The 19,130-nt window shown below is 38.2% G+C and overlaps 1 protein-coding gene across 11 annotated transcripts; it reads right to left on the reverse strand.

Moving 5' to 3' along the window:
- Positions 1 to 1,093: 1,093 nt before the first annotated feature.
- LOC104590436 (transcription factor TCP2) lies at positions 1,094 to 11,317 on the reverse strand. Of its 11 annotated transcripts, none has more exons than XR_734107.3 (7): positions 11,127 to 11,317; positions 10,778 to 11,018; positions 10,332 to 10,587; positions 10,013 to 10,191; positions 7,997 to 9,800; positions 2,098 to 2,239; positions 1,094 to 1,368 (listed from the first exon to the last, which is right to left on the reverse strand). XR_734107.3 is itself a non-coding variant. In XM_010249107.3 (6 exons), exon 5 carries the CDS (start codon positions 9,402 to 9,404, stop codon positions 8,043 to 8,045), a length of 1,362 nt encoding a protein of 453 aa, XP_010247409.1. In that variant the 5' UTR covers positions 9,405 to 9,800; positions 10,013 to 10,191; positions 10,332 to 10,587; positions 10,778 to 11,018; positions 11,127 to 11,317; the 3' UTR covers positions 1,094 to 1,368; positions 7,997 to 8,042. The 11 variants fall into 11 exon arrangements, 3 of the variants coding, with proteins under 3 accessions (XP_010247409.1, XP_010247408.1, XP_010247411.1); XR_734106.3 differs by having other exon boundaries at positions 1,094 to 1,380; XR_016083846.1 differs by having other exon boundaries at positions 10,763 to 11,018.
- Positions 11,318 to 19,130: the final 7,813 nt, after the last annotated feature.

Here is a 19,130-nt window from a genome sequence, read left to right on the forward strand (position 1 = left end):
CCTCATGTGAAAGCATTTGGAAGTATGGGTGCAGATGAACCACTCGAGTGTTGGGCCTACCGTTTTTTTTCCCACATTGTTTGCATGAAAGAACAGAACAGCTTTCAGACATTTTCCGAAAAAAGGGTTGTGTTTGTGTTGCAGGATAAAGACCACGTGTCTTCAATTGGACCTTTCACAAAGAGCCAACAATATCATATGGAAACCAAACGTGTCTGTTACTCGTTGGGTCACAAGTTGAGACAGAACAATTTCTTCTGGGTTTTGGAGCCAACCGATCGAGAAACACATCAACCGAGGGACGTACGTACCCATCAGACATCACTAAACAAACGACCAAAACAGCGCCCTTTTCAATGATGCATGAGAGCCTGAAACTGAAAGCAAAGCTAAGCTATATATATATTAGGCGGTTATGCCTAGCACTAGCAAAATGCTAGTCAAGTAGTAAACCCACCCTAGGGTTTGTCTTGTGTTTGTTCGTCTGCCGCGTGCTTTGAGCCTTGGGCTTTGACGTTGAAGAGTTGAAGTGGTGGCAAATTCAAAAACTACCTAGCGTTTGGCTGGTATATAATTAATGCTTGCGCTATGCTCATCGCATGGAATGGAAGAAAGGACGTCTCATCACGACTACTGTCTTCTTCATCCCTCATCCTGTCTGTGCCGACCAGGCAACGTTGTTGTAGCAGGAAAAGTTTGGCAGGTTGGCAGCCTAAAGAATAAAAAAACAAATGGGCAATGCTGTTCATACGGACTGATCAAACCTGTGTTTGAATACGGTGGTGCCCTTAAAATAAAGGGAAAATAAAACCATACGTGGATCTGTTGCATGAAGAAGTAAAGAAACTCTTGAGTAAAGACAAAAAAGCACCCAGACCCAAATCCATGGCTACTAGATTTAGATGGTTTGCATGACTCACATATCACCGTGGATGGATCAAAGTGTACTATCTGGAAGTACTGAAGAAGAAAAAGAAGAAGAGGCCAGGTGAGGAGCACAGATCTGTTCCCAAGCATAAACGAAGAGATGATAATAATGATACAAGAAATTAATTAATAAAGATCAAGAAAAGGAACTCAATGAAATTCATCATTTGGGTAACTGAGATATGTTTTAAGTAACGTCATATATCACCAAAACACACAAAGCTTAAAACGCATATTAATTCAAGTTGTGGAACATATATATAAATATATGTATAATTCAGAATTCAGAGAAATTAAGCTGAATGACTTAAAATTTAAAAATGGGTGAATAAAAATATTAATAATTTTGAGAAAAAGTTGCTGATAATATTTGTCTTTTCGCCTGAGTAGGTAGGGAAGGTTCGCATTCACCAAGAAAGCCCGCCACACTTCTTCGCTTGCCTGCAGTAATTGCTTCAAATAATCAAATCCACTACAGAAATTAGTTACCATGAGGAGATATGAAGATAATATGGAGTTGTAACTTGTAGTTGTAGGATATTTGCACAAGAAAGAAAAACAAGGAGACACCCCACATATACATTCAGCTGGATCACACTTAGCAATAACGTGGATGACTTTAGAAAGCTTTGCTAGTGACAGAACAACAAGTTATACAAGCATTCAACTGGACACAGAAACAACAAAGGCTTTATGTATTTAACATGGTTTGACTTTGGGGTACCCAGACAAATACTTGATTAGATAAAGAAACATACAGAAAAATGAAAATGCAGCAAGGACTCAGCTAATGATGAGACGTAACAGTAAGGCATCAAGGATTTTTCTTTCTTTCTTCGCTAAGAAAACTATCAAGGCATTAAGTTTGACTTTTATAAGTTTTTTTTTTTTTGGAAAGTCAAAACCCTGATATCTCTATGTCATTGTATTTGCCAAAATCAGTGGCTTAGTTTGAGTTGATAAAATATGAAATTATGCATTCGAAATTGGAAAGCAAATTAGAGGCTTTTACTAGATAAGTACCTACTTTAGCGGGTGACTTCCTAGAAGGGAAAACAAATTCAGATTTTTGCAGACTGCATAAATGAAGTCTGAGAAAAGAAAATAATTTTAACCATGAGATCTAGAGAGAATTTTGAGAAAACAGCAATTGAATTCTTTCGGACTTACCAAAGTTATAACTGCCCTTTGGGCTATAATCCTGACCTCGAATTCGCCAAACAGGCCTTGCACCTGTCTCCGACGGGGATTTGATGGGTGAACGGGAACGAGATTCTTGAACACTGACCTTTATGAACCACTCACTAATTACCTACATGTACATAAAATGTATATGCACGTTTGTCCGTGAGAAAAAAAAAGACATTTATACCAATGAAGCACATTCTGTGTTAGTCTAATTTACACGTTTGATACCCAAAGACCAGTTTAACATATACATAATACACGACTGTGTCTAGATGCTAATGAAACAAAATGAAAATACATGATTCTGGTTGGAACTTTTTCGGTCCTTCATTTCTTTAATTCATGCATGTATCATTCTAAACAAATAAGATAGTAGTGACCATAGTCCATATGTACTCCTACACCACCGTGCTTTACATATTATCCACATCATAATTGCATTTGTTTGTACAACTTATAGAGCCTCAGATCTCCGGCACTTCCATTCAGTCCGTGGCATGTGTTCCATTACATGTCACAGACTAAATGGAAACACAGGAAAAACAGTGTAGGATATCCGAACTCCGACTTATGATATAGAAGGAAAAGATGCAATTTTTTTTATCAATAACAACAGGATTTATATTAAAGATTTAAATGATAGATACAAGAGGTACAGTATAAACAGACATTGAGACACAAATAGAATTGTCTCTCCCCGTCAATGTTTTTCAATGCAATGGTTCCAGGTATTTTATACAACCTATAAAACAATTAAAGCATACGGAGGATCTCTTATATATGCAAGAAAAAGCAAAGAATAGATCATGACAAAGTATTAGGCACTGTTTGGTTGAAAATTTTGTATAAGAGCATCGGTCCTCTTTAACTATGTAAAGGAGATCAGTAATACTTCATAATATCAAGTCTCTTATATATGCAAGAAAACGCAAAGAATAGATCATGACAAACTATTAGGCACTGTTTGGTTGAAAATTTTGTATAAGAGCATGGGTCCTCTTTAACTATGTAAAGGATATCAGTAATACTTCATAATATCAAGTCTCTTATATACGCAAGAAAAAGCAAAGAATAGATCATGACAAACTATTAGGCACTGTTTGGTTGAAAAATTTGTATAAGAGCATCGGTCCTCTTTAACTATGTAAAGGAGATCGATAGTACTTCATAATATCAACCCCAAGCCCTCAGAAGCCTTACAGGAAACTATAAAAAAACTTGATATTTGTATGTTTTTAACTAGAAATCACATTGGACCAAGCCCACTCTCCTATGTCCAAAAATATCTGTAGAAATGTATGATTTTAGGCATAAAAAACTGCTATTGAAGCCAAAGAGCTACATTCATCAACACCTTTGCATCCTCCTATTATATGGGGTGGGTAGACTCTTGATACAATTGGACGGCAGAGTTGTATTGGGGTTCCACACTTCCACTATACCTAGCTCATCTCTTGCTTTACTATCTTCCCTCTTGTTTTTAAACATCTAATAAGGTGTCTTTTGATTACCAAAAAGAAATAAGGTGTCTTTTGATTACCAAAAAGAAATAAGGTGTTCTTTTGGGTATCTCTTTTACTCTCATACTCCATTTCCTTGATATATATATATTTGATCAGTTTCCTTGATAATTTTTTGCAATCATAAAATTACTTGCATAAACTAGGGCCAAGTTTGGGAGTGCTTAAAAATAAGTGCTTATTTGAATAAGCACTTATTTTGGGCCGGACCACATCAATAAGGACTTATGCTGGGAAATAAGCCCGAAGTATGTGCTTATTGAGAAGCCCAAAATTCAGGCTTATTTTTAAGTGCTTATTCAATAAGCAGTTATTTCCTTTCTATCCTGTCTTGGCCCCCACATCATTTTGAAAATAACTATACTACCCCTATTTGAAGTAAAGTGCTTGTTCACCAAAATCTCATGAACACTTATTAGAATAAGCACTTATTTTTCAAATAAGCACTCCCAAACTTAGCCAAGAAGTCTCAAGGAACCGTCCAATACAAAAGCTTAAGCTGTTAGGCCTACCCATACCTTGTGCTAAAATTTAATTAAATATAACAGGGCCGCAAGGATTAATTACTAGATTACTTGGCCAAACAGGCTCTGATGCCATCTCAAGCAACTATTCAACCTAAAACCTTAAGCTGTCAGGTGAGGACCCTGAATAGGTTTCTATTCTCTAACAAGAAGCCCGGTTAATAACGGCTTTCTGTTGGGAGATGATTCATCTCAAACTTAAGACTTTTCAGGTTTTCTGAACGAGGCCAAACTGTTCTTTTCCTCCACAGAATTGTCCTTTACAAGAATGCTATTGAAACTTCACCATGTAATAGAATCCTGGTGTTAGGTGGAATCCCCCACTAAGATTGACTTCCTTTTTAAACATCTTCATTCTTCTTCGCCCTTGGAAGATAAGGGAAGATCATGTCAAGATGTTTAGGAGCAGCTACCTTATAAAATAAAAAGCAAGAAAGTTCAATATAGCTCTCATAAATTGACTTTAGACCTTAGATGACTTCTAGTGTCTCAGCATTAATGACATCAGGAGGGGCTGGAAAGCAACGGCCTCCTCTTCATCTAGAAAATCTGCTGTCTCTCACTTTTGTTAACCCCTCAAGATGAGATATTGCTCACTTTTGATAGCCATACTTGAGGAATCCAAGTCGTGCTGAAATAGAGCAGACCTTTAGAAATCAAGAAGGTATGTCCTACTAGTTTACACCTCGTTTGGTTGCGAGCCAATTGAGTCTTCTGTAGCTTTCCGGACAGGTTATGAGCTGGAATCTACATCTATGAGTTTTCAGAGGGGTAAAGTTTGGGGCTAAAAAAAGGAGGTCTTACTATAGTTTACCCAGGTACAATTGGTGATAGAATTCCTATCTAGTCTGAGCTGTACTCCTAGATTCATTATCCCCGAATTAAATCTAAGAATTGAAGGACTCCCAAATGATGACAAGATGAATGATAATAGGAGTTTCCTAACCCTTCTTGGGTGGATCTTCACAGCATTAAAGAGGTTAGATCTTTGGCATACAGCTTGAACACCAAGCTCAGGTGGGTTCGAAAGACAATTAAATTCTTAAGAAGATTGTTTGGATAGGGAAGATATATGAATAGTTGATAAAAAAAAAAAGATAATGAATAGAGATGAATTATTTCAGGGTCCTGCGGCTCCTGCCCAAGGGGATAGGCAACCTTGTATGCTAATTGATTCTTGGTTTGTCGGAAGTTGCTAGCTGCTCTTAGACTAGCAATTGCTTCTTATATCTTTTCTATATTCAATGAAGTTTCTATTTATTTGTTTCTGTTCAAAAAAAGAAAAAAAGAACAAACAGATACCAAAGTTTTGATCAGCATGAATATGGCAACTAAGAGTCTTTAGATAACAGAAGTAAAACAAAACAAAGTAAATCTAGTGAAATGTTGCTGATGTGGATTCCGAAGTATCCTCTAGAATCTTAGGAGTTAGATTGCAATAAAAAAAAACACCAGTTATTTCTTGCTGTACTGTAAGCAGATTCCTCTTAGTTGGCAATATACAGACATCCAAATGATTGCAACTCCCTTTAACATTTCTATGTCCTACTTGAGACTCAGTACTTAAATTCATCAGGCAGTAAAACAGATTTTAAATGTCCTGCATAAAACAAACACGTTTACATTCAGATGGCAATATTTACAGCCCAAGCACTTGCCATTAGACTTTCAAAACCATGACAAGTTAGGACTATTAAAAGAATAATTGAAGGGTTTGGAACATATCATCAGAACTTACTTTAACTCCATGTTTCCTTCATAAAATTTCATTTAATTCAAGATGGCTGGCACTCATTACCAAAACAATATGCACAGATAAATACAATAAAACAACGCTAGATCAACCAAATTAATGCAACTGAAGAACCAGAGGGCTTTGGTCACTATGACATTGTAAGAATCTAAAGCCGCCCAACAGTAAGCACAGCTTGTTTAGGATCCTAGCTAATCTCTACTTAAAATAAGCTCTAGGTTATAGGCAAAGGACTCCAAGCAAATAAAATGCTTCTGATTTTTTTTTTTTTTGGTAAAAGAAAAATGCTTCTGATTGATCCATGATCCAATCACCTTTATAGGTCAAACCAGACTAGGTGCTTCCTTACTATTGTCATAATTCAAGACAATTGTTCAATTTTTCTGATCATTAAGACAAATGTTCATACACTAGTTTTGAACAAAGTCCTGTTGATGAAAGGACTTTGCCAATGTCCATAGACTAATTTTCAGTTCATTCCATATCTGAGCAGTCTCTTTTTTTACCTTCAAATATACGCCACAAGGAACCAATTAGATGTAAACTAATTCACCATTTACAGCATCGCACTTTAATTGGCATTATATGCAAAATTAAGCTCCAAATATTCGGTATCGTTCCTGTCTTTATAGTGACTGATATAAATACTCCAATGACAGTATTGTCATATCATTATTCAATGATACTTGAATAAGATATGCACCTCTGAAAGGGGGAACAGAAATTGAGAATCAAACCATAATGGATATGATCAAAAAGCAAAATTGTCTATCAAATGGCTCTAATGGCCAAGAAAAACCCAAACGTCCATAAAGAGGGTCCATGATGATGTGAGGTTCTGGGTGGTCGTTATCATATGAATTGCTTGTCCTAAAAAAAAAACTAAAAAGACAAGTTATGATAATGGTATCTCCTTTTAGGAATGAATGATCATCAACCTGACCTAGAAAATCAAATCCAAATATTTTAGTCTTGCTAGCACATGGATAAATACTTTAGCATCTAAAGATGCTAAAATCAACAAAGCATGGACGATTTTGAACCCATGCCACCTACCATGGTGACGTGATCATATCATTAAAACAGTGGCAACTTTTTAAGGTAACAATATTATTAACAGTAGTTATCATTAGACTTGGAGCTATTTTATAACAGCTGAAGTGGCTGAACTGAATAATCTATTGCTTTGTCTTTTAGTTCAAGTTATCAAGTTTTTGCAAGTCTGCGGAATAAGAAGCAATATGGTTTTAGAATACATATGGTTTATGTGTTACGTTAAATGCAAAGATTAATTTATCCATCTAGTTGACACTAATGAGAACGAGAGAAGATCCACCATGCACACCCCATTTTTCTCCTAAGTTTATATTAAATTTCGTTACATTTGTCAATTACTGGGTTTTCCGTATAACTATAAGCTCCAGATTCGTAATATAAGGATGTCTACAAGAAGAATTTACCCTGAGAAGAAAATACAAATCTCTGAGCCTAAATATACTTAAAGTCAAGCGAATTAATTAATAATAAATAACTCATTAATCAGAAGGAAATGTTGCCCCAGCCCGACAATGAACAGTACACCTGGTGGCATAGTTGTAAGGCAACGGGTTTTGGTTTCTAGACAAGCAAATGGGACCGGATCCAAAAATTATAACCACAGACAGGCAAAGGTGTTGATCTCATCAAATTGCTCGACACCTGGACTTGCCATACAACACAAAAACGATAGGAAAACATCATGCAAAGAACAGACAGACAGACAGACAACCAATCCCGACCTTCACAGCAACCAAGGCAGGAATCAGACATGATAATCCAACAGATTGCCTTCAATAAACAATTATGACTAATTACCAGGTTTTGATGATCTCGAAAAATAAAAGGACCATGTAGCAAAAACACGTAAAGCCAAAAAACTACCCAACAAAACATTCATGTGAATAAAGAGACGAGAAAGGAAACAGGCACCGAGATAGAGAACACAGATATAGCTTTCATTTATTTGGCTAAACTGAAAGCAGATATTACCATCGGTCAAGGGAGAAAAATACGAAAAAAAGCGAACAGATTAATTAGATTCTTACCTGCAACGAAGAGGACGGACCGAGTACTATCTGCTCTTCCAGAACATCAGTTCTTCCCTTTCCCCTTCAGGTCTGATTGCCTGCAGCCGTCGCCATAGTAGAGTTGCAGGCGGCCATCAAACCCAGCTGGGAATTGATGATTCTCTACGGGTGCAGCTGCTGAAGTTGCAGTCCCGATGAAGAATGGCACGTTTGATCCGTCTACAGGAGATGAAAACCTCTGAAGGTGAGGCAACGGAGATGGTGAATTGGACTGAAGGGTCCCCCTATTGAAACCAGCAAGACCGGAAGAGATTGTGAAATTAAGATTATAATCATTCCCAGCCGCAGTGGCGACAGGGAATAGATGATCGGGCAAGAAAGAAAAATGCGGCAGCTCCGGTTGATGATCGCCCGTGACACTGAAAGGCGATTGCACCGTCATCGAGTGCTGCTGAGGGTTCCCAAAGTGGGTTTGGCCGGAAAACCCAGAGTGGTGGGTTCTGGACGAAGCAGGCCCAAAAAGTCCTGCGCCAAAGTAATCCATAGGGGTCGAAGGCATCTGTCGTGGCTTGAGGATGAAGTTAGATAGAGAAGGGTTTTGTTGAGCAGATGTGGTGCTGTTACCATTGTCACTAGCGGCGGCACCCGCAGCAGCAGCAGTGAGGAGTTCGGTGAAAGAAGAGCTCTGCGAATTATGATTCACCTCTTGTTGATGGGCAGCATGGTTCTCCTCTTTCTCCTTCTCCTTCTCCCTCTCCTTTGCAGTTCTCTCCCTCGCCCGCTCTCTCGCCTTCACCCGGCTTTCACACCGTGAAAGAGATAAAACAGAACCCTTGCTGGTTTCCGAAGTACTGCTACAGGCAGATTTCGACAAGGAAATATGCTGCTGCTGTTGTTGTTGCTGATAAGAAGGGCCAGTTTCTAATTCAATCTCGGCGGGGTCGAATCTGGGTTCGGAAGCGCTGGGCCTCTTTTCATCGCTTGGCTGTTTAGGAGTGTCGGGAAATGTACTGTTAAGTGAAGGAAGTTCGGCAATGGCATCGGCGGCAGCTTTAATCAGCCACTCCACAGCTTTACTGGGTTGATCATAACCCAGACGATCCTGAAGGTCATAGAACTGGATAGCCGTGGAGACCGATAGACGCACCCTACGGTCTCTCAGCCCTTTCGCCGTTAAAACCTTGCTGTGTCGATCTTTCCCGCCGGATGCTCGAGAAACCCTGAAAATCCTAGATGCAGGCCACTGGCGAAGGCGACTACTATCGTTTCCACCTCCACCACTGCACCCACCTCCTCCTCTACCTTCTCCGTCATCATCGTCCTCATCTTGGTACTGCTCTCCTGCTTTTTGACCTATCTTGCTCGTGTCGTTTCGACCGTTACCAATCCTGGAAAGTTTACACGGTTGAATGTCGTCCACCTCCATGCCACTTTCATACCTTTCTCGAGGAAACTAGAACAAGACCCGTTTGGCTCTTCTCCTTTCTTTCTTTATTTCCTCTTAATCCTCCCCCCTCTTCTTTGGAACCCGACAAGAGAGAATAGAGAGAGAAAAAGTGGGTCTCTTCTTGCAAAGTCTAAGCAACTGAATTAGGGTTTCGAGTGCAGGTGGGCGCTGTCCTTTTGCATTGATGACGAATTCTCAGTACTTGGTTTTGTGATAAAGAGCCCTTTTTACGCTCGATATATCGCGCTCGAGGGCCGGAAATGTCAGCAGCTCCGTCTAGCTTTTTACAGTCCTTACAAAAGCTAGCGTCTGGGTAGATGAGCTGTGCGTGTTCTCTTTTTACCTTCGTTTATTATGCAGAAGCCGCTCAGTCGCCTGCGAAGCGCATCAGATGCTTTAGACAACGTACAGCCACTCAATAGTTATTAGGATTTAAGAACCGTTTGGGCGTTGAGATCTCACTGTTTTAGAGCCTTAATAAAGGATCAATGACTAATCCTATTTTAATTTTAAAGACGATAAAAGTTTTAAAAAGCTAAAAAGAAAAAAAAAATCGAAAAGAAAAACCAGAGAAAAGCTTATATCACCTAAAATTCTTGAGATATCAACTCCAATCCGAGCTTTTTTCGGCTTCAGATGAGCTTCTTCGCGGCGAAAAGAAGAAAATACGACGGAAACAAACAGCTAAGACGCAATTACTTAACTAATCCCTTTTTATTTGCAATTTCAACTGATTTGAGACTTTTTGTTTTCGTACCAAAGCTTCCTGGCAGGAACAAAAAATGGCAGAAAACAGTAAGCGTATTGGTACCAAACAGCTTCAAATTATTAATCATGTAAGATATACATATATATTTTTTATGTATTATATATATAGTAGATATAGAAAACGATAAAATATATCACCTTTCCGTTTCTGCAATTCAGGCTCCGATCTGAGCTTCTACTGCAGATTTAAAGTTTGTAATGATGAAAATGGCGGAAACGACCGTCTCCAACGTGAACTCCTACTCGTTGTCCTCCCGTTTTTTCTCAATCGGAAGGCTTGAGATTACAATTGGAAGATCCAGCCGGAAAAGAATCAATAAAATAACGCTTCGGACTCTGGTGGATCTGCACTTTCATCTCTTGTCGCTACTTCTCTAACTCCGCAGATCGGTTCCTGAGTAACAGGGCGCAACAAAATTTAGCGGTTTGAGAATTGTGAGACAAAACTTCAAACATCTACAGCTCCCAATCTCGTCCATGAAAATTTAACTCGATTACAAGGCATGAACTAACCGAAGATGCAAAATGACGAAGAAATCGATTAATGTGACTTAAAATACCCAATCTACCAGCAAAGTTTTCACCTCCGATAACGATCGAAGGCCGATTAAAGTTGCTTAGAGCGACGAGAAGACCTCCTTCGAAGTTCGTTTCTCGCCAAACCGGAATTCCTGTGCTGTTGTTTCCTGCCACGGTTTTCGAGCTTCGAATTCCCAACTCCAAAGTCCTTTTTCCTGTTCAGCTCTTCCTCCAACCTGAGAGTGTACGGCGAGCTCTCATATCTCTCTCGCAGGTTTGACTCTTCTTCGGTTTCTACAACGAACCCTGCAACATTTCTCCAAGACGTCAATGGGCAAGCCTTTAAAGGAGACTGAATTTTGACAGAAAATTAAAGGATTTGCTTTGCTAAATTTCCATGGATTTTCAACTCACACGAATCGGTTTCGTTATTTCTGTGAAAGTGAGAGGAGAGATAGTGTCTGTGTGTGTCTAGGGTTCTTGTCTGAAAAATAAAAATCAAGAGAAAAGAGGGCCGTTTTTATCCGAAATCTGGGCAAGAGCTCGGGCTTCAATGCCCTAAGCGTTCACAATGTTTCGAGCAATCACCGGGCTTACCGGAAAGGACAGGCACAACGCCGTTTCCCTTTAAATAATCTTGCTATTACAAGATTGCCCTTGTTTTTTCACCAATTTACAAATGCAAATGTTTCCACTGTCTACTCTTTTCTTTCCTCTCTTTTTTTATTTTTTTTTTAATTTTCCCTAAATAGAAGTATAATTTGAGAGATCGGCTTCAGTCGGTGCAAACTCCGTTGGAACAGCCTTTACAGCTGTGGAATAGCATTCTATCGATAAGATTTTCTAATTTCCGTTGCATTTTAATCTATTCTTTTTATAAAAATAAGGATTTTTTGGACAATTTCTCTTAACATATAATAAAAGTAAGTGTGATAAAAAAAATAAAGAAGGTGATGAATAAAAGAATTAATTGAAAACATAAATTATTTTTTTAGAGGATGTTTGATAATAGCTAAATTTTTTGAACTAAAAATCTTATTGCTTTGTCACTGAAGTTGAATAGATTAGTACACCCTTAAATATTTTTACATTTTACTAAAAAGTATTTTATTACTTAATTATTTTATCCACTGAAAATAATGCAATAAATCGTTCAGTTCAGCAACATAAGCAGCAGGTGGCTAATTTATTACATACATGACAAAAAAAAAAGTTTTGCAGTTAATAATTTGATATTTTCGGTCAAATCAATAATTATAATTTTCTAATTCTAAGTAGACCAATTCACGGTCTGGGCTTCAGGCTCGGCCCATGAACTTTCACACTACTTCGGGTTGGGCCCATTCAAAATTTGGCAAAAAGTTCAACCCAATCCTGGCCCATGAATAGGTAGGTCTATGTTACAATAAAAATACATAAACTATAATTTCTAATTCTAAATGTATTAAAAAAATTATTCATTTTCCTACTATTATCCAATGTAATTTCATTGTAAACCAAATAAAAATACAACCATTATGTAAGCTGTGATAGCGGATTAGAGGGTTATTTTATTGAATAGAAATTTCAATTAGTACCAAATATATATACTGAAGTAGTTGACCCAGAAAGCCGGCCGAGTGGCAGGTTTGGCGCTTCATCCCGGCAGTTAAACCCGAACCCGATAAAAGTTGTCAAAAAACCTAGGATCCAGTGGCAGTCAGCTGTTCGGGTTGGTTCACCAGTACAAACTGCCCGGTCAATGCCGGTTGGAAAAACACTTATAGACGGAGTAAAAAATTAATTTCCATTTAAGAAGTTTTAACCAGCTCAACTGTCTCTTGTGGGTCATTATAAAATTCTATTTGGACGTGTATACTTTTCTTAATTCACTGTATTAGTGCAGTGGTATTTTATAATGGCTTCAATTTAAAATTACAAATAATGCTGCCAAAGGGCATTTTTGGCATACATGTAAGTTTACCAACAAATATATTCCACTTAAGATATGTCTGATTACCTCACACATAAATCAGCAAGAGGCAATTAAATTTGTCTTGATTCTTGATGCAAATTTATCCCTCCGATTTACTAATTTAATTATCGATTCTCCTCAATATTTTTAGCCTTTATAGCAGTACTATATAAAGCTCCAACATTTTTTTTTCGGTGGAGAAAGGAGATGGTATTAGAGTAAAGTTAGGTGCTGTTCACTATCTTACCATAAAAAGCTTGCAGTTACATGGTTTGATATTGTGCCTTCATATATGGAGAGACATCGAATAACCCATCTCAAGGGTCAATCGGCTCATTAGCAAACTCCACCCTTACTAATACAGAAATTGATCATTCTCCTCATAAATTTTAGGAGAATGACGGATTCAGCCCAGGGTCAGAATTTTTAGACCTAAAGTATAGTTGGGGTGGGTGTCAGCTCAGAATTAATGTTAATTCACGGGCGAATATACACATATAGAGTGAGGTTTTCGACATTTTGAATGTTTATAATTCTATAGTAAAATTCAGAGATCTGCATTGAATCTGTCCATACTTTTCCGTATATATTAGAGAGTCTGAATTTGCTTCTCACACTCACCTCACAGTACTTGTAGTTTTGCAATGGAAACATCTCTCAATGAATGATGTTCCCAATGTTTCACAGCAACATACTGTGAGGGAGGTGGGTGTAAGGACCATTATGTGAAGAAATCCAAACTCAATTTAAAAATTGCTGAATCAAATTTGGGTTGGGTCTCTGAATGCCTACCCAGAATTGAACCCCCAATTACATTCATGAAGAGAGAAAAAAAAAATTACATTCATGAAGAGAGAAAAAAAAATTACATTCATGAAGATAGGGCTCTTTGATTTTGGGTCAGGTTTGACATGAGTGGCTCTAGGCCCGAACCTACCAAAAGTTTGGAACCATTGGTTGCATGTAGAAATTGAGTCTGGATCTATTCCTTACAGAGTGTTTCTCACACTAACCTCACAACATGTCCTGGCAGTACATCTCGAACATCTCCCCGTACTTATATTTATTATTCATGGGGAGATTCTAAATAAATGGAGGGATGTGACTGTGACGTCCGCATGATGAACAGATCCCAGTTCGTAGAAATTAGTAAAATCCTATTGAAAAAACACTAAAATCTAAATTTTATTGTATGGGTAATAATACAAGGAAAATAGCGGATTTGTCTCTTCACTCGTATAAATTTCAAGATTTACATATACTTTAATATTTATAGGGGATTTCCTTAATAATTGGTTACAATTTACAAGGTTAGGGTCAATTCCAAACCGGTCAAGAATCTATGGTCCCAAGATGGACCCAATTGTATATGCTTCAGTCAAAAAGTTTGTGGACCCAAAACTTAATAATCAGGGCTGGGTATGTCGGGTATGTGGGGAATTAGGTTGCCAAGGCCACCCCTAACAAATTTCTCCATTTTACCCTCAAAATAAATATCAATTTAATATTTTTTTTATTGTTCTTCTCTTCAAATTTTGAACTTTATCTTTTGTATCTTTACCAATTCATGGTGGTTCAGCTGGCAAGTTTTCTGATTGGCTATAGCAAAGATTTGGTATCAAATCCTGTTGTCATTACGATTGGGGGTTGTGAATATGGGCAACATGCTACCCCACGATGTGTAGTTTTAGATAAAAAAAATACAAGAAAAAAAAAAAAGAAAAACGAAAACAAGAAGATGAAAGAAGAAGAACTACCCAGGTTGGATGGGCTGACTATAGGGTTAATGGATATGGTGGATGGACTATCCACCGTAAAGCAATTAAAGAAACATGGATACAAGCATTTTTTTCATTAGATTGTTATGTTTTTAAATGCATGCATCCTCTTTCCAAATGCATAAAATACTTGGGGTCAAATTTGTTTTTCACAACCCAACGCAAAGCTTAAAAGCTAAAATTTATCCAAACAGAACCTTTGTTTAGTGTATTAGTGCAAGGTCCTGCGTGTGCCTTGCACATGGAGGGTTTAGCAAGCATTATTTATAAAGTATTTATAGGTACAAGCCTGACCCAAACATACCCTAGCACATAAACTCCTAGAATAATTGATGTCTAACAAGTAGAGGGGCATTGAATCATTTCTCGAAAAAATGTTTATGACTATATGAGACCACAAATGTACACAAACTGAATGTAATTGCAGGAGTGCAGTTGATTCGGACCTATTTACTTAAAAGAAAACTGATAAATTCACAGATATTTTATCAAATTATTTTTTAAGTTATATCAAAAATGGTGATATATTTTATTTTGTTTATCTTCAAGCTAGAGCCAATCATTCAGAATGTTGATCTAATATAACAATATTTTTTATGGTAAATTGCAGGCGTGACTTCATTTTGCAGTCCAGCTTATCCACAAAATAAGATATCATTATTTATCTTACTATACCAAACTCTCTAACTTTCTTAGTTGTAATAAGGTAAATTATAATTTTATATAGAATTTTTAATAATTTTTGCATCCATATATTTTAAGACAAAAATCTTTATTAAATATTATTTCTCACTCCAAATGACAGGTTGGAACCCTGTTTATGGAACAAGTGGGCAAGGGAACCCCTATACACTTATAGAGTCATAGGCGTGGGATATTTTAGGAACAAAAATTCCGACACTCTTGTCGCACTCTCATTGCCCGTAAACATGCCACGTGTCCGTGCAAACATCGAAATTTTAGAGATAAGCATGTTAGTAACATTTTTTCCTTTTTCTATTTTCTTTTTCAATCTCATTGGGTGATTATTCAATTACTATTCCAAGAAAAAACATCACAAGGGTACTTTTGGAAGCTCAAGCTAAAGGGGGTTTTAATATGGAGATGATGAAAAGGAGAGCACAAGCCAGCTTTTTTCCTTTCTCACTAAAAAAAGGTATAAAATGAATTAAAATAAAGGTCTACTTCTTTACCACCCATATGTCAAGTTGTGAACTCACTCATTCACTCTCACAATTAATCACAAACTTTAAGTCTTTACCGTGAGTGTTTATTAATTTAACATTCTCTTTCCATGTCCAAAGAACTTGATTAATCTAAAGCAAGGATTTGGGTGGATTTAATATTGCAATTAACCAAATAATTTATTACCATCGTACATATAATGATGTGATTCATTGCCTCCACTTTTAATATTTTATAACAGCCTTCTTTTTTTAGTGGATTTGAGTGTGGGCCGTGGGTTGTTCATTTCTCTCTCTCTCTCTCTGAGCTGTCAATGGGTCAGGCTATCTGATAGAACCGGATTAACCAAACCAATTATATCGGTTCCGGTTTGGTTGTTTGTGACTTTGTCTCTTGATTAATTATTGGGCCATGATGGGTTCTTGCTGTTCCAAATAGATTAAGATTCAAACCGGTTATATGGCTAATAGTATATAAAGGTCTTTTTTTTTTATTTTGTTATATTTTAAACATAAAAGGGTATAAGATAATTTTTAGGTTAAAAACACTTGTTATATCAATGTATAAACGATACTATTTTATATCATACAGAAAATGAAAACCCAAGATATTATCTAGGTAGTTATAGATGTCAATTAGGTCTGATTGGATCAGGTCCAATTAATTTGAATATTGATTAGTTTGGTTTTGGGTCTATTTTATGAACCAATAAACAATTGGTTTGAAATTGATCCACCCTGTCCAAAATAATCGGTTTGGTTTTGGGGAGTCCAGATCTCCTGTCCATGTTTATAGCAGTCATATATGAAGAACACCTCACTACTAGGCAGAGGGAGATGTTCCCAATTCACGGAAAATAGTGTATTGTGGGTAAGCGTGGGCAGAAGATCCAAAGTCGGTTTTGGATCTATTTATATAACTAATTAACAATCAGTTTGGGACTGAGTGACCCTTCCCCATATAACTAATGAGTTCAGTTTTGGGTCTATTTTATAAAACTGATTAACATTTGGTTTGAGACTGATCCACCCTGTCACATAATAATAATTGATTCGGTTTTGGTTTGACTGGTCCATCCTGTCCAGCTGTCTAAAATAATAATCGGTTCGATCTATTTTATAAAACACAATCGGTTTGGGACTAATCCATCCTGTTTCGAACCAGACCCACTATTCATTGACAGTTCTAGTGGTCTCTCTCTCTCTCGATTAGAGTAGATATAGAGAGAGATACAGAAATCGATCTCGAGCCAAGAAAATGTGCTACAACTCACTGTACACCTTGATTCAATAATCGGTTGTTGGTAGCTTTTCTTCACGTTACATTCGCAGTGTTTTAGTTGTTAATTTAAGCTGTATACCTGCACCCTGATTCTTATCCAAATCATCCTGATGTCTCCCACTCACTTGTCACAAAAATTCTTAAATCGAAAAAGAAATAATAATACAATTAACATGTTGTGGTTGTTGTTACATTAACAGAGACTCAGGCAGGCGTGTCCTCGCGCTTCGAAGCTCGATCGCTTGCCGGGGAAAAAGAGGCCGCCGATAAAAATATTAACAAATACTCTGATCGATTGAGGAGAAAAAGAGAAAGAAAAGATCAACCGGCACGGCACGTGTCCTGGTTTCAGTCCACTGCCACGCGCGGTCGACTTTCCGATGATCGGACAAGTCACGTGTCACGGGTCTTTGTAATTTGTAAAGCATCCGACTCCGAGGCTCCGAGCATGCTTTACTGTATGATTGAGCAAGGCTGAGGTCATAGGCCCATAAGCCCAATATCAACTTTGGGGGCCCACCATCACGGACGAATAACTCGGCACTCGGAATAATACATCCATGAGTTGACTTGGTGGAAGGAACAAGACATAAATCTTATTTATATTCTCTAATCAATGCCAAAAAGGTTTCTGTTTTGTAATTAAGAAAAAGGGTAAAATACAAAAACTTTTGTTTGAAGTTTCGTCTTGTCTGTAATTTTACTTTAACAAAAACTTTCCCTAAATTTTTACAGAATTCAACAAAATCTCCCTTCTCTCATTGACCCAAATGAAAAATTGATAAAGTTACGAAATTGCTCCTCACTAGTGTCATTAATTGCTTCTCCCTCCCCCGCTCTCAACTTGTTAGGTTGAAGTTTCGAAATGGTCGTGATCTCATTTCATTTTTTTCTTGGCTTTGTTTTGTTGTAAAAGGAGAACAAGAATGAAAGTGAGAAAGAAGGTTGGCAGAGAGAAAAGGGATGATGGTTTGATTACTGTGGTCTTTGATGGAGGTGATTTGACCCGATCTCTTAATTAAGGGACACGTGAATATGACTCGATGTAAGTGACAGTTCAGCGTGATAGATTGGTCACAACTCGATGTAATGAGCTCACTGAAACTCCAGTAGAGCAGCTCGCTACAAAACAGCTTGCTGCAAGGCAACTCGCTATTGGAGCTCGCTACGAGGTAACTCGCTACAAAGGAACTCGCTATTGAGTAACCCAGAGCCTTCGGGAAACTTCTTATCCGACAAGACCATGCTTGTCAGACTACTCCCATGTCTCTTGTCCGGCGGCGCAGCACCTGCCAGTCCAGAGGACTGCGCCCACGTCTCACGTCAGGCGGCGTCGTACACGCCAACTTTGCATAACGTCTCTCAGGTGACAGGACTGTACCCTGCGATGGATACCTGCGCCAATCAAATAAGCCTAATGAATAACGGCTGTAGTAGAGAATCAGAGGTAGTTACACCCGATTTGGCAGTGCATTAATATATAAGGGCACCGACCCCCAAGGAAAAAGGTAATTGAATTTTTGGTAATCGAGTAGTGCGCATCTCCACTCTTAGCTCGTCGTTACTCTCTAAGCTTTTCACTGAGTTCTAACTTAAGCATCGGAGTGTTCCCGTCGGGCAAGCTCCCTGAGAATCCTTCATCTTCTCCTTCTCAGGTGCTGTACGTTGCCAGCTAGGAGCGAGGCCCCAACCAGCTAGGAGTGACCAGATCGCACTACATCATTAGGCGACATCTGTGGGAATCGCTTCAAAAAAGCATTCCACCAAAACTTTGCAAACTTCAATTCTCATGGCTTCCTCCAGCAACGCAGGACGTAGTGCAGAAATGAACACCACCGGGGAGCAACTCCAGGTCCCAGCGGTGTGTATTGGACAGCTCACCGTCTCCCTCTCTGCGGATGGAGTTCCCATTCTGAACATGCCTCATATAATGGCACCTATGAACGCTCCACTCCCTTTTACGGTTGGAACAACCTTCACCGAACCCTCCCTTGTTCCTCCCGTGACCGCCCAAAACCAGCTTGAAGACCTGGTGCAATGCATGCGAGCTATGCAAGCTCAGATGCAACAGGTTCAGCAATTCCAACTATATCAGCAGCAAGTGTTGCACCAAGTTTCTCAGCATCACTATCAACAGCAGTTTCCTTCACTGCCTCAGACCCAACATCTGCTTCCTCCTCGACATCCGACAACGCAACAAGACCGGCCTCACTGTCAGAA

The sequence above is a fragment of the Nelumbo nucifera genome, chromosome 3 (genome assembly GCF_055504915.1).
Source record: "Nelumbo nucifera cultivar China Antique chromosome 3, China Antique-T2T, whole genome shotgun sequence".
Taxonomy (NCBI): Eukaryota; Viridiplantae; Streptophyta; class Magnoliopsida; order Proteales; family Nelumbonaceae; genus Nelumbo; species Nelumbo nucifera.